This window comes from Anser brachyrhynchus (genome assembly GCF_964034855.1).
Source record: "Anser brachyrhynchus genome assembly, chromosome: 5".
NCBI lineage: Eukaryota > Metazoa > Chordata > Aves > Anseriformes > Anatidae > Anser > Anser brachyrhynchus.
This window is the reverse complement of record NC_137699.1, coordinates 13,779,354-13,801,785: the sequence shown is the minus strand read 5'-3', so window position 1 is coordinate 13,801,785 and position 22,432 is coordinate 13,779,354. Positions and strand designations below refer to the sequence as shown.

General features: G+C 46.2%; 1 protein-coding gene across 13 annotated transcripts in view; it reads left to right on the top strand.

Annotated features, from left to right (window-relative positions):
• Positions 1-22,181, top strand: part of ACCS (1-aminocyclopropane-1-carboxylate synthase homolog (inactive)) — a 70,227-nt gene extending 48,046 nt beyond the window's left edge. For 10 of the 13 annotated variants that reach the window (XM_080594577.1, XM_080594576.1, XM_080594575.1 and 7 more), the window contains 14 exons: positions 9,103-9,719; positions 11,097-11,156; positions 13,887-13,957; positions 14,516-14,585; positions 15,636-15,702; positions 16,176-16,273; positions 16,853-16,930; positions 17,860-17,960; positions 18,667-18,756; positions 19,786-19,831; positions 19,981-20,122; positions 20,694-20,836; positions 21,214-21,367; positions 21,585-22,181. In XM_080594577.1, the coding sequence (XP_080450703.1) occupies positions 9,103-9,719; positions 11,097-11,156; positions 13,887-13,957; positions 14,516-14,585; positions 15,636-15,702; positions 16,176-16,273; positions 16,853-16,930; positions 17,860-17,960; positions 18,667-18,756; positions 19,786-19,831; positions 19,981-20,122; positions 20,694-20,836; positions 21,214-21,367; positions 21,585-21,883 (2,036 nt within the window). In that variant the 3' untranslated portion in view covers positions 21,884-22,181. Of the gene's footprint in view, positions 1-6,706; positions 7,934-8,530; positions 8,727-9,102; positions 9,720-11,096; positions 11,157-13,886; positions 13,958-14,515; positions 14,586-15,635; positions 15,703-16,175; positions 16,274-16,852; positions 16,931-17,859; positions 17,961-18,666; positions 18,757-19,785; positions 19,832-19,980; positions 20,123-20,693; positions 20,837-21,213; positions 21,368-21,584 lie in introns of those variants that run through there. The other 3 variants (XM_080594573.1, XM_080594571.1, XM_080594566.1) reach the window with 3 other exon arrangements.
• The last annotated feature ends 251 nt before the right edge of the window (positions 22,182-22,432 follow it).

Sequence of the window (22,432 nt, the reverse complement as noted above, 5' to 3'; positions counted from 1 at the left end):
AGATTGGAGCTTGCTTAGTCACTTTGTGTTCGCTGAACTGGTGAAGTCCATTGTTTAGGGAACTGGCTGAGACAGTTATAGAAGTGTTAGAAATTATTTCTAAGATACCAAGGAAAATGGATGAGATTCCAAAATGTAGGAAAAGGGTACATGTAGTGGTGGTTTTCAGAGAAAAGAGAGAGAGAGGGAGAGGTGAAAGGAACTGGATGGGAGTCAACCCAGTTCTTGGAAAAAGTGGAACAAATAATCTTTGCATAAGCATCTCAAAGATAACAAGGTGATAAGTTGCAGGCATACAGGACTGTCAGGAAGAAATCCTATCAGAGCAGCCTGCCTCTTTTTTTTTCTGACAGAATAACCAACCGGGGGAAAAAATGGAGATGTCCTGTATTCCCAGTGCAGTAAGGTTTTCCACCCTCATTCGCATGATGCTCATAAGTCAGCTATGGATATACATCCCAGGTGAAACTGGTGGAATATGGGTGCACAGTCTCATGGAAAAGCCATTTGCAGAGCAATCCTTGGGGCCTTGCATCAAATGAGAAGGGAGCAGTGAGGGGGGTGCAGGGGTCCCTCCTGGGGCAGTCAGTCTTGCTGTTAATGGCTTTGTAGGTGCGATAGAGATGATGCTCATCAAACCTGCTGACAGCGTTGTGCCAGAGGGCACGCGAGCACATGGGAGAACAGGATCAGAAGTGGTCTTAGGAAGCTGGGGAACCAAAGTGAAAAATATTTGGTATGGACAGACACAAAATAAGAACGAATAATCCACTGTAAAGATATAAGTTTGGGAACAGCTTGCAAGACCACAGGTAGGGAAGGTTTTAGTGGTTATAATGGATTACAAAATGAATGTGTTTCAAATGCCATGCGACTGTTCAGAGACCAACATTATCCTAGGACTGACATGAGTATAGCCTCTGAAGCAGCCTGTTTTCTCTGCTTAGTACTGGTGTGGCTTTGTCAGGAGTATTATGCCTAACTGCAGATACAGGATTTCCCAAAAGCTGTAGATTGGTTTAAGAGAGCTGAGAGAAGAAAAACAAAAATAATTACAAATCTGGGGACTATATTATATTATTTTTTTGAATTTGCTGAGAAGACGGCATGCTAACCTCTCAGCTTGCTGCAAAAGAAAGAAGACAAACATTTTTTCATGTTGGTGGTAGGTAGGAAAAGAAATCTACTTAAAACATTGTAGCAGGGGACATACATTAGGAAACTTCCCTCATGCCAAGTATAATAAAGCACTGAGTAGGTTGCTTAGGGAGGCTGGGGAGTCTTTATCTGGAGATACAAAACCTTAGTATTTTTCAGGAACTGTATAAGGGTATTGCTATCATAGGCAGAGAAGTAATTAACAAAAGAGCACAACAGAGAGCCCAGACAGTACAGTCACAAAAACCAGACAGACATTTGGGCAAAGAGGTTTCTTTCTCAGTCTTGAGATGTTGGTAACCTGGCTTTGGATTGGCCTTGGCTGTGTCACTGCTGGTCCGTGCCAGGCAAAGGGCAGAAGCAGGAGATGCTGTTCAAGGAAAAGAGAAGAAGAAAAGAGGTGCTTGGCAGCCCTTTTGGAAACAAAGGTAGCAGAAGGACCTGCATGCTTTTATTGACTGTTTCTCCTTAATTTTACTTTCCAAATACTAACGACAGGTTGCTTGTCTGTCAGGACAGGAGGATCCTCTCCCATCGTGTAATATAAGTGCTTGGGGGATACTGTCTTTAGAGGGGTTTCAGGTTCTAGTTCTGTGTTCCGTGTGGAGAACTGGGAGGATTTACAGTCATGAGAGAACTGACTTCTGTCCCGACCAGTTCTGTGTTTCTTTCCATGACCGTTTTTTTTCATTCACATACTACTCTAAAGGGAATATAGGCTTTTGCCAGCACTGCCAAATATCTACTTAATGGTATCAGATACTGATGCTATTCTAACTTCTGGTCATGTCTCCTTTCCAGAGAGTGATCAATCCAGTGTGGTTATTTGAATTTAAATGATAGGCTAGCAAAAACTTTATGCTTGCTTAGAAATTTTCTTCAGGCAGCTCAAAAACCTCCCTGTCAGTCACTCCCTTGCACAGCCAACCAGCACTGATTTCCCCAACCCCTTCTTGAAAATTTTGCATTATTATAGTGTTTAAAAATTTCAGTTTCTTTTCTGGGCCACACCACGTTCAGACAAATGTGGCTTAGCTGGATGAGCGTCGTGCAGCCTGGGGCAGCTGGTGTGATGCAGTTCAGCCAGGCCGACGTAGTCTCACGGCATCTCAGGCTGTTTCCTGAGTGTTCTGGTGGTTACACAAGGGCAACCAATGTTCCTGGGAACCAAAGAGCAATTACAGACTTTTTAAGGGCAACATCATTGAAGCTCTTGCACAAGATGGGGAGAATCGAGAACAGAAAGGTCTCCAGCTCTCACTGACTGACTGCAAGGAGGAGCTTTAAAACAAACAAACAGGAGGACTTTATTTACTGCCAGTTACTAAGAAGGATAGACAGCTCTGACAACATGTGAGGAGAACGTACCCTTTTGAGGGCTGCCCTTGGTTCAGGAAGGAGGGTCTGAGCTCAGCCGAGCTGGATGGGCACATTGATGCTGCTCTGTAGCGCTCCCTGTTCAAGGCAAGCAGTGGCAGGAGTTTTGTGGCCTCAGCCTCCGACATGAAGCTACCCATCATGTATTGCTCTCAGGCCTGGCAGAGCAGAAAAGAAGGTCAGGATGAGGACGATGATCTGCTGTCAGTGCAGCGAGGCTGGACTGGGCTAGAATAGCTGCGGGGCCCCTGCAAGCTGGGTCTGAGCTGCACTGGCAGAGCCATGTGAAAAAACAGGAATACCGAAGGCAGTGGGTGCTGCAGGCCAGCATTACATTCCATGTGGGAAAGGCTTCGTTATGAACTTAGTTTCCCCTGCAATTGCAAAAATCTTTGCTGCTGGCACTTCTGACCCCCCTGGTTGGGAAAGACTCGGCGTGGATGAACAGGTCCTGCTGTGGTCGTGCTACAGGAAACACAACCCCACTTTCAGCTCATGTAGCTATTTCAGGCAAAAGCTATGTAAACTGCTCACTATTATAAACGAAAATACCGAAGAATTCTCACCCATGGTTTAATCTAGAAATCTAATCCTGTCAGGGCAAACAGGAAGATTGCTGTGTCTATATTTAACATCAGATGAGGGCCAGTTAGCCAGCTCCTTTCCTTGACTTTGGTTTTTCTCTTTTAAGGCAAATGGTGACAGAACCTGAATATGCATTGCTTAAAACAGGAGGGACAAAAAACTTGCAGCAACTGAAGGGAGCTGTGCAGCCAGCCAAGGAGAGGGAGATGGGCAGATACTTGGATTTGTTGCGTCATTGCCTTTGGAATTTTATCTCTCGTGTTTACTTCATGCAATTTTGGTGTGAGCATGTCCTGATTTTGTAGAGCAATATAGCAACACATACATCCCTGCAGGTCGTCACTCTGTTCCCAAAGAGATTTGCTATCGTTTTAGTGTTTCTTTCAGGATAACCCTGTCAGAAAGCATGACTTTCCGTGACGAGAACTGTAGGCTTGTCCTACTAAGCTGGGATTTTTGCAGTCTTCAGCTGTGGGCCTTGAGGCCTGCAGTCAGCTGAGGGGCTCCTGGCTTGGCGTCTGCAGGTCCTGACCTGACCATGTTGTTCTCTGGCAGCAGAGAGGGAGAAAACATTTGCATGCAAGGAACTCGCAGTACAGACCAGATCCATCCTGAGAAGAAGCGGTGGCCAAAAAGGAAAGAAACCAAACAAATAAAAATGCATGACTGGCTAATGTAAACAGTATGTCAAGAGGGAAGCAGCTCTGAGAGCTCTGGTTCTAGCAAGAGTCAGTGTTTCCACTTTTCTTCCACTCTCTTCATTGTGGTTTTCCCCCGTGGTCCTCTTCCAGTATCAGTGGCCATGAAGAAGCTGCAAACAGGCTGCATGGCCTATCCCTCACAGTGAGGCCTCCCGGGGTTTATGGCTCTGGGAAGGGCAGTGCCAGATTTCTGCATATAGGGGAGTAGAAAGGGCGGCCTTTAACCAGCTCTACAAAGAGATAAAATGTACGTGTTAATCTGCTGGTGATGAGTGCCACAAGGTGCCTTCCAAGCCTGTGCTGAAGGATGCACAGGACGTGTAGCACCACAAGAACTTCCTTGACACATAGTATGAAGAGTGACAGTGTCATATGGAGAGGTAAATTTCTTTGCCTTGATGCACACATTGGGTTTGATTTCTTGTCTGGGGCATTAGCCATTTATTTCACTTTGAAGAAGAAAACATGGGCCCTATCACTCCCTAGTTAACTGTGATGTGCTCTTTGGTGCAATCCACTCCTGTTCCAAAATTTGTCACTGTTTCAGCTGTAGGATAGACCTTTAGTCAGTCACAACCTACAGAAATGGTGTTATGGTAGCGGAACCTACATGAATCCAGGTGTGTGTATATATATAAGAGGATAATTGGTCCCTCTTCATTTTAATCCTGCTATTGCCAGAAGTAGGTTTGGTCACAGGAATTGGAATCCATTCCTTTTCTTCATTGCCTCTAACATACGAAGTTGGACACTCAGATTCACTTTATCTCTGTTTGTTATTAGTCACAGGGTCAGCCAGTACTTAAAATACACCCCCAGACCCACCGCCGCTTCCTGCTCCAGGGAATCCCATTAACGAGCTGCATGGGGTGAGTAAGCAGGCCTGACTCTGACCTAAGCAATTTGCACAGAAAGAAGGAAAAACACCATTCCTCTGCTCTTTGTGTGGCTGATGCACTGAACGTGAGGGTGGAAAGTGCCCAGCAGTTCCCACAGCCGCCTCTGCCCGCAGCTGGGCACGTCCCATGCTTCTGCCCAGAATTTCTCACAAGTGGCAGCGTGCTGTTTAATCAGCTACAAAATTCACCCCAACCCTTTCAAAAAGTCAGTCTCAGGGAATCTACGTGATTAATAATGAAATTGCTCTTTTTCTTTCTTTTCCTTGTCCAGCTCTGCTTTACAGAAGGTTTCTGAAGACTGCCTTACTGCCCTCTGTGGGCTTTCCTGCAAATTACCTTAACTAACCCTTTGGGGACGTGCTGAGAGCACGATCCCTCTGAAATTTTGGCTTCCCTTCTCTCATGGCCGTGTGCTGACCCCGCTTATTAAAGCAGTCACCAAACTGTACGAGGCCAAGCGTAGCCCTGCTCTGGCTGCCAATGCAATAAGAAGCCTACAAAGAAAGTATCTGTTTGCGGGTCTTGCTTGCTCTGAAAGCCAGTGAGATATAAACCCCTTTCCAAAACCCAGGCAGAGATGGAGGAACTAGTGATGAATTAGAGACGCCCTAATAGACACGGGGTCCAATGTCATCTTTGGTTTACATGCTTCGTTTCAGTGATGCTTTGTGACTTTTCAGAGGCTGGGCTGAGGGTTTTTGCAGGGGGACTGTGTGGCTGATCGATATTACTATTAAGATTTAAACATCAAAAAAATTGTGCCGCTGGGCAGAGCGGGGACAGCCCAGTAAATCCTCGCCGGGGCTGCAGCACCCTCTGCAGGGCCGCGGGGCCGGCGGCAGCACCCCGAGCCTCCCTCGGCTCCGGCCCCCGGGGGGAGGGACCCTTTAGTGGGAATATCACCTTTATTTAGTGCGGTCCCCTGCTCCGGTGTTCTGGGGTGTGCAGGGCACATAGTGGTGCCTAAGGTTTAGCTGGTCGCCGGCTGTTTGCGTGAAGGGCTTGGAGACCCGGAGCAAAACTGGGAAAAACTCAGCGCCGTTTTTAGGGGGGGTACTTTCAGGATCGTGTGTTGTGGCTTGCTAGAAAAGGAGCTGAGGTTCAGGGGAGGGTTGCCCAGGATCTGCGGCGCTCGGGTGTTAGTTGCTGGGATGAGACGGAGGCAGGAAGGCTTTGGGAAGGAGGGCGCCGTGCGGCAGCGCTCGGTTTGCACGCTACGCGAGAAGGAAAGGCAGCGAGGGATTTCTGCCAGCCGAGCCCTCCGCCTCGCGTGGCAGAAAAAGGTGGAAACAACTGAGCCGTGAGCGAGCAAATAGCTCAGCATTTGTTATTACCGAGTTATGCGATGGCTGCAGGCGCCGTGCCTTGGGGTGCTGAAGCAGCAGCTCCTCCTGCGGCCGGGGCTGAGCGGGCAGCTTGCGGGGTGCGCGGAGGCCCCGGGGTGCCGTGGGCTGCCGCCGGGCTCTCGGGCGGCTTCGAGGAGCTTCGTAAGGAGCCTGCTCCGTGCTGCCTCTGATCTGTGTCTATTTGTTAAACTTATGTCAGCGGTGGCTCCATTCATCGCTGCCCCGCTCTTTGTGTGCTCCAGCAAGCAGGGAGGGCAGACGTCCTCATGTAATGAAGTCGGCGCACGAGTGCCTTTGCCTTGAAAAACCCTGGGAAAGGGAAAAAATTAACAATCCTACGGGGCCACACAGACGCACAAAAACTTAGGAAATCCCAACTGCTATCTGAACAGGAGTTGTGAGGCAAGGCAGTACCATTTTAAAAGCTTCGTCTCCCCCCTTTTTTTTTTCTTCCTATAAAGGCAGTTTTCAAAGAATTGGGCAAAACGTAACCAAGCTCGGCATTTTCGCCCCCCTTTCGCCCAGGTTTCGCGGCAGGGGGCCCCCTCCCCGAGCCGCGGAGCGGCCCCGTGCCGAGCCGAGCCGAGCCGTGCCTGGCACGGCGGGGCGGGGACCGAGCGGGGCGGGGCCGGGCGGGGCGGCGCGGCTCTGGCACGGCTCTGGCACGGCACGGCACGGCACGGCACGGGCTGCCGCCAGCCTGGCCCATCGGAGCCCGGACGAGCAGAGCCGAGCCGCGCCGGGCCGTACCGGGCGGCGGGGGGGACGAGGGGGGGCTCCGCGCCTTCCCGCTTAGCCCGGCACGGCACGGGAGCGCGGCGAGCGGCTGGCACGGGCTAAAGTTATCCCGGAATAAGGGCTGCACGCATGTGCTGTCACCCCGGATGTGAACATGCCGGCACGGCTCCCCGCTAGCTCGCTCCGCCCGGCTCTAGCGGATGGGCCGAGCCGTGCCGAGCCGAGCCGAGCCGTGCCAAGCCGTGCCAGGGGCGCCGGCGGCCGCGCCTAGCCCGTGAGGGGCCGGGGGGCGGAGTGGGGGGCCGGGGGGGGACACGGAGCCCCCGGGCGGCCGTGAGGGACGGGGTGCGAGAGGCTCCTGCGGCCGGGGGGCCGCCCCCGGCCCCCCCCGGAGCCCCTCGGCCCGCGGGCCCGGGGGTCTGGGTGCCGGGGGGGCCAGGCCCGGAGCCCCCGGGCCCCGCTCGCCCCCGCCGCCCGCGGGCCGCGGGAGGGATGGATTTTCGGGGGAAGAAGTACGAGCGGGGCAGCAACTGGTCGGACCCCGAGGTGGTGGAGCTGCTGCAGCTGTGGGCCGACGAGTCGGTGCAGATGGAGCTGGAGAGCTGCCTGAGGAACCAGCACGTCTTCAACCGCATCGCCGAGGTGCTGCGGGAGAAGGGCATCCACCGCACGGGCGACCAGTGCCGCGAGAAGATCAAGAAGATGAAGCTGGAGTACCGGCGGATCAAGGACAACAGCAAGGCCCCGCGGGGCGGCCGGACCTGGAAGTTCTACGACGTGATGGACCGCGTGCTCAACAGCCGCCCCGCGCTGGCCTACGGCCCGCTGAGCGGCAGCATGATGGCCCAGCAGGTGCTGCAGGGCACCATGGTGGAGAGCTACCACCACCAGTTCGCCGCCTCCGCCCTGCCCTTCGGGCACGCGCAGCACCCCGAACTGATGGAAATCAAATGTGAGGAGGTGAACTCTGATGAGCACTGCTTGACCCCCGAGCCCCCACCAGCCATGTCTTACCAGCAGGGCTCCCCCGAAGAACATGAGATGGAGAGAGCCTTCTTGGAGAGGGCCCAGAACGACTCTCCCATCTCCAGGGTGGAGGTTCCCATTGAAACCAGTGTTTCACCTTCAGGTAGGGATGGCCTTTTACATTCCAGCATAAGGTTGCTGCCTTGTTTCCCAGAAAGAGAGATTTTTTTTTTCTGGTGCAGAGATAGACACCTGGTTTGGTTTTCTTTTTTTGCACTGACGTTTGGATCCAATAAGGATCCCACATCCCAAAAAGCTTTAAAGTAGAAGGCTGGTATCCACGTTAATAGTCTTCTGGCAATTCCGAAAATGAGTCTTGCTGCAGGTAAATAAAATTTAAAATTACCATGCTAGGCTAAATACTGCGTATGAAATCCAAAGGACTGTCACATCTGCTATAAGCTGGGATAGGCATTCGTGCTAGATTTCTGCGTATAATGCTGACAGTGCTTAAGTTATTAAAAAAAAATTAAAAAATTGCATGCTTTTTGGTGTGAATTGAACGTGACCAGGACTGTCTGCAGTCCTCATGCTGAATTGTATCAGGAGACCCTCGTCTGCCATTGCGACACAGTAAACCTGCAGGTGAAACTCTACTTGTGCTCTGGTTAAATGTTTTCTATATCTGATCTTTTAGAACACTCAGCAGTGAAGAATGCTTGGGGATAATTATTGCCCGGCTTTCTAATCTGTTAATTAGGACTTGGAAAGAAGACGTGTTTGGAAGTCACTGGTAGAAACAGCTTATATGTGTAAAGGAGACGAGAATTCTGCACTGGGCGTGCAACAGACCGTTACTTGGCTGCCGTGGAAGGTGGAGTCTGGAAATCACAGAGATTTCCAGCTGGCCTCGGACAGGTTGATGGAAGAACACAGTGTGCTTGGGAGGAAGAGAGGTGATGATCAGTGTGAGCTTTATTTCCGAGATCAGGAAGAAACGCTGTGTCCTCACCGTGGTGGTTGCGTAGGTAGCCAAGGGCAGCGCTGTCGGAAGGGGTTGACTCATTAAGGTCGATTCAGAGAGCAAACGGGGAGCCAGGTCAGTGGCTGGCAGCGTAACGGGGAGCCCAGCATGTGAAGTTTAAAAAAAACCCAGACAAACTAGCATACTCCCAGGATGTACCTGACTGATTTTGCTTTGGTTTTCCTGTAAAAGCCTACTGTAGGTAGTCTGGTGTTTTCTAGGAGGGGCAGCGGAAGGTTGCAAAATGTGTCCACACCATTTCACTTGCTGCACATTTCATTTTTCTTCCTACTTTTAAATGTTCGCAGGTTTCAGTGAGTCCAACATGGCCAGCTCGTCACGGATGCAGAACGTGGTTCCCCGGCCTGGCTTCTCTGCCTTGCATCGCCTGAGAAAAAAGCGGAAAGGCCAGCGGGTGAAGGACCCTCTTGACGATCTCCTGCTGAAGACCCTGACGTCTCAGCGGGCCATGGAAGAGCGCTTCTTGCAGATGGAGGAGCGCCGATTTCAGCGAGACTTGGACGTGGAGGAGCGCCGGATGCAGCTGGAGCAGCGGCGCTTCGAACTGGAGCGGGAGCACGAGTTCCGCATGTTCAACGTTTTCGCCCAGATGCTCAGCATCCTGAAGCAGAGCCACAGCGGCTCCTCCTCTTCCATCGCAATGCCTCGGGGCTTGGACTTCAGCCAGGCGCTGTCCGAAATCACCGGCCTCGGAGGAGGAGGAGGAGGCGACCTGCAAGAGCTGCGGGCTCGACCGCTGGCCGAGAGGAGGGTTGACATGCACGGCTTCTGCCACCAGGGTGACTTCCAGAGGAGCCCCTACCTCTCCGCTCGGGGCAACATCGCCAACATTTTCCGGGGCTCCACTGAGGAAGGGTACAAAGCTTATCACGCTGACAAGTACGATGAAGACAAGAACCCAAACGTGAGTGAGAGTCTCCGAGTGTTTTCCTGGCTCACACAGATGTCGTGGGTCAAGCTGTTTGTTCTGGGACGTGAAATAAAAAGTAACTATGCCAATCACTCCCACGTCAAAGACAAACGTTGTGTTCAGTCCAGGTTTGCATGCTCAGGTTTTCCTGTCGGGAGCCAACCAGTGGCAGTAGCAGACCTTCAAAAGCAAAAGAAACCTGCAGGAACACACTGTTCCTCTTTTTTTATCTCACCACCCCTGCTGCCCACTGAGGACAGTCACCGGTTATTGCTGGTGGTGGGTGGTGGATGAGATAAAACAACATAGCAGTAGACAATTAAAACAAAAAAAAAAATCACAACTTTCCCTGCCCGTCTAAGCTGTGCTGCTCAGTTGTAAGTAGCTCGTCACACCACCCCCTTGTGGCACAGAGGCTGAATGTTAATAATTAGTATTGAATAAGTAACAAGTATGGTGATTATAAATAATGATTTATCCGTGGATTACTTTTAAATAGATCCTGCATTCAGATACTGAACTACTTGAAAATTTTAAAGTGTTTTATTCTGAGCCCTGACTTGAGTCACACAGTGCTGGGAGTTGAAAAATAGATTTTTAAGACACAAAAACACAATAAATTTTTTGTTAAGAGGTGCATTATAAGGCAGAAACTGCTGCTTCTACTAACAATGTAAGCAGTATATGTTTAAACAAATGCCTAAAATTGGACTTGTATTTTAGAAACATCATCCATGCACAGTTGTTTAGATTGCCTGTTGTATTTTTTTAAATTTATTTATCCAACCTCTTCCAGTAATGAAAACTTGAGCTCTTCAGCATCTAATGTAATGTTGAATAAGCAGGGCCACATCCTAGACCTGGAACTGCAGGATTGTATCTCCAGAGGGGAAAATGTAATGACTATGTGTTTATGTGGTTATTTGAAAAAATCAGTGGACTGGAATGGTAACGACTGATGAATGAGTAATTTTAGATAAAGAAATGTATCAAAAACATTTCTTCAAACTACTGCAGAAGTGTAAACCTCAGTTTTCCCAGAATCGCTTCAGATGTTTTTGCAGTTAGATGCATAACGATGAGTGAATTCGAGAATAAGTTAAATGTGTCTTGCGAAGAAGTACAAATTGTTAGTACCTATTCATTTACACAAAGCTTATTGCCTAAGAAGCTGAGTGCCCGAGATATGTATGTAAACACTCAAACACACATATACGTCTCTAGTTCTGTATTATGTTCTATATTTATATGAATTGTGTTTTGACTTCCTTGGTAAGCTTTTTGAGGGCACATCAGTGAAGTGATAGCTAAGGTGATGTTATGTACATGTTTTTTTTGTGTCCATAAATGATAAATTCTTTCTTTTTCTAGGGTATAATTAATTTTGGCACCAGTGAGAATAAACTCTGCTTTGACCTGATGTCTAAACGGGTAAGTTCTATTCCAAAAAGAGAAGCAAATGTGCTGTGTAGTTCCTCCTCAGTGTCTCTGCTTTCCTAGTGTTATTGCTGCCATTCAGGGTTCTCTAGTAAAGTTTCTCCTTGTGTATTTCTTTTTGTCGGAAGTCGCTTTCGAATCCAGCTATTTGTACACTTACTTAAGTTATTTTAGCAGGAGGATAGGAACGGGGGTGTTTTTCTGTTCCTTTTCATTGTGTGTTTGTGGGAATGTGCTTGGCTCATTCAAATACTTAAGACTCAATACTTAAATGAAGTATTGAATTTTTTCTCCCACTGACCGTGTTTCATTTAATACAGAGGTCTCAGAACTTGTTTTGATCTCCCTTTAATTTCAAGGGTCTTCATAGCCTGGGACAGAGGAAGTTGGCTCTGTCCATTGTAAAGTTACACAGTTTGGACTCCTAGTTCTGAACTTACCTAAAATTTGAGAGGGTGGCAGCAGTGAACGGGACGTCTTGTGAAAGCTCTTGAAGTCATGCTGGATCATCTGCTTGTCAGACACTTTGTTCAATTGTGTGAAATAAATAGCACAAATCAGAAACAAACAACAAAAAAAGACAAAAGAAAACAAGAGGGCTGTGCCTTAGAGGAACGTTTCTTGATTTCCATTAAAATTATTGCCCGGATTCAGCCTCCAAGGCAGAAAGGCTGCATTTTTCCTGGCTGAAGCTGCCTGTGGGGAGGGAAGGTGGCTGGGGTTCTGACAGTCAGTCTCTGCGGTTTGAAGCTCACTGTTACTCCCGTTCCACCAATTCCCACCCTCAAAATGTTCCTTGTTTTATTCCTGCCTGCCACACCACTGACTCGGGGATGCTACCCCACCACTCGGCCTTCCAGCTAAAAGAACAGGTAAGGCAGAGCTGCTGCCTGGCAGCTGTGCACACAGGAGGCGCCCTCTGGGCTGCGTAGGTTGTACCTCCCTTCGTTCACTGTCCTTTCCCTACACTAACACTGCGTCTGCAGCAAGTAGTGCGGAGGGAGACAGCAGTCAGTTGCATCTTCGTTAGCCGTGTTGTGAGAATGAGCTAGTGTGGTGAGCCATCCTGCACGTGGCGAGAAGTTGGACAATGTTACTGTTTCCAGCTTCTTCCTCACAGCCCAGAGTTACAGCAGGGGTTCACTGAGTGCTGTGCCAGCTGGGATTGTAGGGAAAAATAATCTGTTGCTAGTGGGGAAAATAAATACTGTTTCCACTGAATAAAGCAGCCTATCAGATTTCTGTCTTCATCTTTTGACCCTTAAATTGGATAATTAATATTCTGTGGCATGAGATCTCAGATAGTCTTCATTTTGGATGGCCCATCTGATTTTCCTAGCCCTTAAAGCATTATCATTAAGGGTTCTTCTCTTTATTATTGCATAGCCCTTTTTGGCCAAGTCTGCTGATATGTTTTATGTTGCGTTCTCTAGATAAGTTTAGGAGAGAGATCTAAGGAGACATAGTTCTGTGCTACATAGGCTTCAAGAACATCTACAGATGAATAAAGGAACTTTATTCCCCTAATGTCAGGTTGTAATTCTGCATGGGATGAGGACAGTGTCTTTAAACTGTCCAGTTTCCAGAGCTTGGCACAAGTTATTAAAACACCAATGCAGAATGTTGTGGTTTTGTTACTCTGTGGTACACATTCACACTGCATGTTAAATTTCCCTCCTCCTTTGCACCATCACTTACTTGTTGTGTCCACACTCCCCTGCCTTTTTAGTATTAACTCATAGATCGGTTGTCATCAAACGTTTGGAAGTTACATTGCACATAACATTTGTTTATTCCCTTTTCGTTCATGTGAAATGTCCTTTTCCTTCTGCCCTGATCACCGCTGCGCTTCCCCTTGCAACTTCATAGAACTGGATTATGTGAAACCCTGATAATGACAACCTTGAAAATATTTAGATAAAAGCAGTGTGCTTATTTTATCTAAATATAAACATTAAAAAGGGCTCTAAAGCTTGCCCACAGTTCAGGTGAATCTGACTTTGAGAACAGAATAAGCTCCTAATAAAGAACAGAGTATCTGCCCTAGGGAAGACATTCAAGAAGATAATTTTATTTTTCACTTGTCTTTTGAAAGCTCCTGTTACATTCTAACGCTTACCAAGACTTATCAGAACTGTAGGTCTGAAGTAACTTGGAACTGAGATATAAATGAAGGGTAGAAATCATTAAAAATTAATATGTTGAAAGTTGTTTTTTTTTTTTTTTTTAAAAAAAAAGAAAACTTATCAGATTGTGATTTCAAATCCTGTCTGTCTCTTTCCAACAATATAGACCTGAGCTTTCATGCTGCTAGAGTTTTCACAATTGGTACTTAATTGCCAGCTGAAAGCTTTTGTTCTTATAACGTGGGCAAAGCACTCCTTGGGACCCTTGATTGCTTCATTTGTTCAGAAGGTCTTCTGCGGGCTTCTTTTTTGGAGCATCCTTTCTGTAGATCTCTGGGCAGAGAAGTTTTGGCTGCAATTATTTAGCAAAGGCCCGTACCTTCCATAAACTGCAGTTATCACTGGTCATCTTGCTGATTATTGCCTCTCCAAGCTGCGTTAATTCTGATGGTCAGTGGCTTTCTCAATCCAGTTTTAAGGCTGTTGAAGTTTTATGTGTATGTGTCTATGCAGGTGTGTGCCTGCATGTGGATCTACCTATTTCCATATTTCTGGTTTCCGTGATTGTGTTTTTAATGCTTCGTTCTGTTGCTCACAGCTGACGCAGACTGATATGAACCTCATGGAGCCTCCACTGCTTCAGTATCCTGACTGGAAGGGACATATGTTGTAAGTCTTCTCATTCCTGTAATGCTTCTCTTTTTGAATACTTGTCTGATAAACAAAGTGGATGAGTACAAACCACTTCTGCTACACATTAGTTAAAACTTTTCTAGGTCATTTAATCATCTTTTTCTTTTCAAAAGTGTAAATTAGTCACCCAACTACTTAAAAATCCTTTAAAAATCCAGTTAAAAATCCTCTTATGTAAGAGAAGATGCTAATTTTCTAAAGCAAATGCAGTTTTAACAACACTATATACATTAACAAATCAGGTAACTCCAAAAAGTTCCTTCAGGCATCATGAACACTGGGGACTTTAATCCTTCAGCTCTGTTCTCAGTTAAAGCTCTTCAGAAATGTATGCGTAGCTGTAGCCATTATCCGTGACACCTTTGCCATGTGTAACAGTCATGTCTGTGGCACGGGCCTGAGCTATCCTGTTTTCTAGCTATCTGCATCAGACTTTACTGTGCCCTGGCTTTATTTTCCTGAGATGCGGACCTGGGGAAGCCCAGCCTCTTGGAGAATAAGCTGAATCAATATTTGCTTTTGTGTCTTTCTCAGTTTACGGGAGGAAGTGGCTCGATTTTTGACCTATTACTGCAAGGCCCCTGCACCTCTTAAGGCAGAAAATGTGGGTAACCCACTTTCCATTGGTGTCTATTCTAATGTATTGCCATTTGTTGTCAAACAATTTCATCTTATTTTTTTTAAACAAGTGATTTTGTAAGATGACAGCCTTTTATCATGTAAATGAGATTGAATCATAGCCATTTTAGTAGCTTTTGATGCACACTTTAGCCAACACTTCAGTTCTGCTGTTTATTTGCCTTATTCTTTACTTTTGTGTGCCAACTCCTCATGCCATTGCTCTCAATGAGGCTTTATGCTTCTATCTCCGTATTCAGCCCTGGGACTTACGGTGCTTGTGTCCCTCAGGGACAAAGAGCGCCCATTGTTTCAGCTGGGTTTAATTTTTTACTGTTTTGCTGCTACACCTCAGGACAAAATCTGTCGTTAAGCCAAGAGTAGTTTTACCTGGCAAGAGCAGACGTTTTCAGACTTTGCAGGACTTGCTGACCTGCGAGGGATGCAGGCTGGGCTCGGTGCATGCATGAGTCCTGCTTTTGCTGGGTTGTAAAGGCAGCAGGAGCAGCCGCTGCTGCTCAGGATGCAGTAATTCAGCAGAAGCCCCTACTTCACATATGCTGAAGTTGTGACTGATCAGTTTGCTGATCATTGCCCCTCCAAGGCAGCAGATTCAACCTGATGCTTGGTTTGAACTCGTGGGACCTGTGCACGTCAGTCTTCTGGAAGCAGGAGTCAAACTTGCCCCGTATGAGGCCATTACCACAAAGAGAAGATAATGCGTATTAGCTGGTGAAAAGGATTTTGCCTTTCTAAAGCTTGAGAACTAAATTTTTCCCAACATAAAACCTGCTATTTCTAAATACTATATTGCTTATTACAATCAAGAAAGACATCTGGACAAAGTATCATGCAACAGAGTACAGGATTAAAGTTATTTCTGGTAGAAGTGGGAATTCAGCAGGAAAATTCTGGGAACATCTGTGCTAGAGAATTAGGGAGCAAATACATTTTGTTGATATTGTTAAAAATTATTTTCTGTGGTGGTATCTTTCTATGGACTGATTTATCACTAACCTCTCTCTCTCTTCTCTAGGTGATTGTTCTGAATGGTTGTGGCTCTTTGTTTTCTGCGTTAGCTACAGTCCTTTGTGATCCAGGAGGTAAGTGGATTGCTGAGATGTTTTTAATGTTTATTTGTGTTCGGAAATAGTTACTCAGTTTAAATGTTGTTTGATAGAAGTGAAGTGTAGGAATTGGCACTAGTCTACTGCAAGGTTCTTGTTTCCTGCAGCATTGTGTTGTGAAATTCATCACCTTCACAGTCTGCAGATCTCTGGTGCTCACACTCTGTGTCTCGCCCTGTCTGTCCTTACTGTTTCAGGGTGCTCTGCTTAGCCCACTAAATGTGGGCTATGCTCAAGCTTACAAGGGTTACTGAGGGTGGATGTACAGTGTCCTAGTTCCTGCAGAAGACTGACGAATTAATAGAAAGAAAGTAGAGAAAAAGGCAGTAACATTAAAATGGTTCCAGAGGACATAACTGTAGAAAAGCTTTCATGCTTAGCTGAAATATGCTAGGAGAGAGAGAAGGACTGGGGCCTGTCGCTGACAAATTTTGTCGTCTTGGTTCCAGAGGCTGTTCTGATTGCTACTCCTTTTTATGGTGGTATCACCCAGAGCGTCTTTCTGTATGGCAATGTCAAGCTGGTGTACGCCTATTTAGACAGTAAGGTAAGAATTGAGAGGAGGGAGTACCAACCTCTGCAGTCAAAAAATAATTGGCACAGGAAAGCGTCAAGCTTTGGGGACCTCAGGACAAGGCTAGGCAGCAGCCTATGGGTGTTTTCCCATTTATTGTTGGGAAACTGGACACATAGTTTTCAAGAAACTTGTTTGAGGGCATAAATCTGGATTCCAGTCTTCTCCTTTTCTTGTATCTTACTTCCTATAAATGTGTAGTAATGGCTGTTGAGGGGGGAAGATGGCCATTTTGAACCTTTGAGACAGAAGTATGTGCTGTCCTACTAGAGGTGGTCTGGGGTCAAAAAGCACATGGAGATTTGGCATTGCTTGAGTTATTAAGAATGGCCAGAGAATTCTGTGCCTGTGGCCTGTCTGTGATGAACGTTTCTTTGATTTTATTTATTTACTCGTTCTGTATTATAAAAAGATAAGAGTGGATGCTCTTTATTGTTGGTCATTATTGTTGGGTTTTTATTTTGTTTTGGGGAATGTTTCTCAGGGGAATGGCTCAAGGCAGACTCTGTTGAAATAATTTGGCCTTTTTTGTGTCTTTGTGGTGTCTTTCAGATTACTGGAACAAGCACTCGGCCTTTTCAGCTTACAGTGGAAAAACTGGAAAAAGCCTTGCAGGATGCCCGTGCAGAGGTGAGTGTAGCTGAGCTTCTTATTATTGGTCTACAAGTATTCAAATTCTTTTTATTAAGTCGACAGTATGTTTGAAATGACTGGTCCCAGAAATGGCCTGAAGACCAAAACAATTTCGAAACCTAGCACCTGGCTTTCTCATGGTCCTTACAGAAAGCCTGAGATCAGGCTCCTTGCAAATCCTGTTTGCACTTGTGGCAGAGTACTCAGCCTCACTTGCAAGAGGAATCCCACGGTGTCATACGTACCTGGGCACGCGCTACAATGTGGGGACTACCTAGAGTTTCTCCTTTGGGAAGGCCAGCTGAGTTTAGTGCAGCAGAATCAAGTAAGACCATCAAGAGTATTCGCAGGAGGGGCAAATTTAGAAGGCAAGTGCAGATTGTTTCTGAATATTTAGTCTGTAGGTTTTGAAATTGTCCTAAACCCAGTGTAGGTTTAGCTGCATCTTTAGATCATTACTGGCTCTGACATCTCCAGCCACACGTTCTCTAAATGTGAGCAATTTGCATCCATGTAGCTCAAATTCCGATCTTTCTTGCCTCATTCATGGGCAACCTTCAGTAATCTGTTACTTCCTGATTGCTGATACAGCTCAGACACAATTCTCTTCCACGCTGAGAATGTGTGAGAGCATCTTTGTTATAAATTGGCTTACCAGATGGCAGCAATCATAGCAGAACTCCCCCTTTTCATAAATCATAGATTGATTCTATGTGTTTTCCCCAGTTCCCTTTGCAAGTGCTGTAATTATAAAAATATCTTAATTTGTGGCTAAAAGTTTTCTCATACAAATCTAACCTTTGGGGTGAAATAGTCGTGGTGGAAGCTGAAGGGGAGTCTTGTGTCGCATTCAGTGCTCCAGTGGAGGAACTGAAAATCTATCCCGTGATGAATGCTCTCTTACTATTGCATTTTTTGTTCTGCAGGGTATCACTGTAAGGGCCTTAATTCTACTGAATCCCCAAAATCCCCTTGGGGACATCTATTCCTTGTCAGAATTACGGGATTACCTGGAATTTGCTAAAAGGTATGTCAATTTGGAGAGCTGAGGTATCCTGAGTCAGATACGGCTTTCAGAGTCTGGCGGACTACTTGCTCTCTCCTAATTTATATGTGAATATTTTCTCAGTCGGGCATAAAGCCTGTTCTTCACACAGCGCACAGCAGGCTTAAGAGAGGAGAGAGGGCTGTCGGGGAGAAGGGAGCGTGGACCTTCCAGTCATCTGGAGTGGCAAGGCAACTTGTGTCAAGGAATAGAAGCTTTATTCCTTGGCAGTCCTAGCAAACACTTTTGCGCTGTGTGTCTTTGGTAGGAATCTGAGTTCCTTTCCTCCCAGTTTTTCTGTATGTACAGAGAAAAAGAAATATTTGAATATGGCTTCCCAGTTTCATCGCTGCTGCTCTCTGAAATTTGGTCAATTCTGAGTGGATGATGATACATCGTACTCTAGAAGGGTAGTACCTACAGCAGTTAATTTTCACGAGTGCTTTGGAAATGACTGAAATTTTATCTCATTATATGGTTGCAGTGTGTAACAATTAGCTGGATATAACTCAAATCAGTTCAACGTACACATAATAGACCTTCCGAGTTGTTGAAAAGTGCTGCTGTGCTGCAAAATTTGGTGTCCCTCTTCTTTGTATAAAGCCAGTCTTTGCGGAATCCTGACTTACTCTTTGCTTCTAAGCCAGAAGCAGCATTTTTTGGTAACTTCCATTTTGTCCTTTTGCAGACATGAATTGCATGTGATAGTAGATGAGATCTACATGCTGTCAGTTTTTGATGAATCAGCCACGTTTCACAGTGTCCTAGGCATGGACAGGTAAAATCAGCTCCTACTTCCCTGGCCATCTTCCAGTGACAATTCAACATGATGCCTTGCTGAGAACTTGTGACTGGAAGTTAAGTCATGAGCTAGCAAATTCTGAATCTGCGTTACATTGTTTGTTTTTATTATTATTGTTGTAATTTCTGAATGGCAAATGCATTTTTTTCAAGTGCAAGGAAAAATCTAGCAAGGAAAACATGTTAGTTAATTTTCTGCTGTGATACCCTTTCCAGCGTGTGCTTTGGTACTTGCTTGTGCCAGTCCCCCCAGAATGGCAATGAATGTTTCATTTCTTGAGAGTGAGGCTTTTCTTTCCTGTTTAAACATTGCTGCCTCTTTCCCATGTTTCTGTTGATGCTATAAAGACCTTCTGTTGCTGTTTACTTTCTTTTTTTTCATACAGTAGTCACGGATCACAGTGTTACTACAGATTTGAGAATGGGTTTTATTGGGTATTAATTTAATGATACAAAATTTTTTGCAAAACTCATATTTTAATATATGTATATTATAATTGTTTTTTTCTTTCTGGTTTTCGCCAATGGTGTTATCTTTCTTTTCATGCTCATTTGCAAGGAAATAAAATTATACTTGGCTGTTTTCTCAGCATTGCTGAGCTTGGATGTACAGCATTGCAAAGGAAGAGTCTCCTTCTGCGAAGTATTGTGGTTTGAAAGAAAGAAAATTGCTTTAAATTCTTAGAAATGGAAATCAATAGAAATTGATTTTTAGCGTTAAATTTACAAGCTATATACATGCAGAAAATCTGCGCGTGAAGTACAGCACTTACTGGAAGTATCTATATATCTGAAATACCTAAAAATCTCATCTGAAATTAGTTCCTGGGAGTTCCTTGCTTCTGAAGTTAGGTCAGATCTGGATTTTCCCTCTTGACTGATGTTCCGTGCTGCGCTGCCTGTCACTGTGTAATGCTGCCTCTCTGTTTTCGCAATGCTGCGCTGGTGACCCAAAAGCTTCAGCACCTATGACACTAACTGCCCATCTGCATCCTTCTACATACAGATTGCCTGATCCACAGAGGACCCATGTGATGTGGGGAATAAGCAAGGTGAGTGCTGGTTGCCACTGTGCCGTGGCTTCCTCACCGCTGTGGTTGGCTTGCTGTCCTCAGGTTCCTTATGCAAGAAAGAACAAGGCAATGGTTTTAGGATCCCAGCCTTCCTGTGCAATAAAGTAGTCTCTCTGTGTCTTCTGCAGGATTTTGCTGTCTCTGGGATTCGCTTTGGTACTTTGTACACAGAGAACCAAGATGTTGCTAATGCGGTGGCTTCTTTGTGCTACTTCCACGGGGTCTGTGGACCTGTCCAGCACAAGGTTGCACAGCTGCTTAGAGACAGAGGTGAGTCAGCAGCTTCATGTGGGATCCTCTGCTGTCTGTGTGTCTTGGTACCTCGTGGGATCCTGTCCCCTTACTCTCCCAAATTGTCTCTTGTATGTGCAGTTGGCAGCCTTCCCTGATCCTGAAGCTGCCTGTGTAAGCCATGGCTGACAGTTCCACAGCAGAGCAACATCTCTGCAAAGCTCCTCATCGGCAAAGTTAGAGGAGCAGCTCAGAAGAAGTTAAGTGTGTAGAAGTAGCCAGTGTTGTACAGAACCAGCTGAGCAGAGACAAAAGAGTAGTACAGCCTTGTGGGAAGAGGGAAATGGAACTGGGATTCTAGCTTTGCCCTGGTTGGAGTGCTAACAGTCCATAGCTGCAAAAGCCATGACTGTAGGGAAATGGTGAAGAAGATAACACACAGACATTAAATTGCTAAATAGTTCTTGCCCCCATTTCTGCTTTTTGAGGAAACAAACAAAGGAGTTGAAATGTGAAATATAAAAAGGCATTGTGAGTATTTTAGAAACCTTAACAGATCTGAATTCTTAGTCAGTTTGTAATTATTTTTTTTTCTTCTCCTTTTGGTTAGACTGGATCAACCAGGTGTACCTGAGGGCCAACCATGCCCGCCTAAAAGCTGCCCATACATATGTGACAGATGAGCTGAAGACACTTGGGGTTCCTTTTCTCAACCGCAACGCAGGCTTCTTTGTCTGGATTGACTTCAGAAAGGTTGGTAGTCCTAGGAAAGGAGGCTTCTCCTGGGACAAGGGCAGGCACATGGTGCAACTGCGTCCAGGGGAAAGTTCAATGTTGCGATATGCATTTTGTTAAAACCCCATCTGATGTGAGCAGAGGGAGGGACTGCCTCGTATTTCTGTGCGTGCTTTTCCTTTCGTCTGTCTGTGCATTTCCCTCCTTGCAGGAATCTTACTGCTCTCAAGCCACTTTCCTCCCCATTTCTTCCTTTTTATCACAACTGCTGTACTTCAGAGGTAAAAGGTGTCTCCCCTGGCCTTTTTAGACCTCATGGGAATCACAAATTCATGAGGATCTCAGTGAGTTAACCTATATGTGACTAACCTCTGGCCTTCTGGTGACTCTCCCAGTACCTTAGGACAGGAACATTTGAGGAGGAGATGCTGCTCTGGAGGCGTTTTCTCGACAACAAGGTCCTCCTGTCCTGCGGCAAAGCCTTTGAGTGCAGTGAACCTGGATGGTTCCGCATCATTTTTGCTGACAAGACCCACCGACTACAGCTGGGTGAGTGATGTTTTCCCTTCTTCCTCCCACCGGAGTTTCTGCAGCACTGTTTCCTCCTCTCCTTAATCCTAAACTATCCTGTTATTATGATCCTTGTCTTCCCCGTGCTTCCTTCCTTTCCTTCCACCCTCCAAATTTTTCTGGATCTGACTGGGATTTGGAGACCCTTGTGGCTTAAACTAATCCACCAATGTTTCCCCTCCTTATACCTCTGCAGGTATGCAGCGGATCCGCAAGGTTTTGGAAGAGCGAGAGCAGGAGATACTGGCTGAGGAAAAGGAGCAGCCTTGTCAGTCAGATCAGGATGGCAAAGCAGATAGCACAGATGAAGTAATTTTTGTATCCCGCCACCAGGAACCTACCTGTTCTGGTAGCTCCAACCTCGGTGACCTCATTGGCCTCCTGCAGCAGCAGATGCGTTCGTCTGACTGGCTACAGAAAAATACAGCAGAGCAGTTTGCACAGGAAAAGCCAGAAATCTACGATGTGTTCAGCAAACTGGTGGGGAAACAGTAGGGGTCAGTGTGCCTCCAGGGGTGTTCCTGAGCACCGAGTGACTGGCCCTGGGCCCCTGACAGCTCAGCATTGACTTCCAGCAAATAATATATTTTCTGTATAGCAAGAAAATCACTTTGTAAAACCCCTCCTCAACCCCCTGTTGGAGATCTCTGATTTGTATTATATAGGTGCTTTCCTCGGATTGGGGTGAGGGTAAGGAATGATGGGGGTCTTGTTCACCTGCTACCCCTCGTCCTGCTGCATCACTGTATTTTGTATTTCATTTCTAATGAATATGCTCTTAACTCTCTTAGAAGGTCTTGCGGTGTCTTTTTTTATGCTTATTTCACTCTTTCTGGGAAGATGAAGACATGACATTGTTAACATGTGTGAAGTTTGCCTTCTCCTGAATGATGCCCAGAAGTAATTAATTTTTTCAGTGCCAGAAGATGACTGCTTTCACAAAGAAATGTTTTGGGGAGATAGAACACAGTGCCAGCCCAAAGGTAGCCTCAGCTAAGATTAAATAAGCATGCATACATGGCCATCTGCATGAGTGAGGCTCTT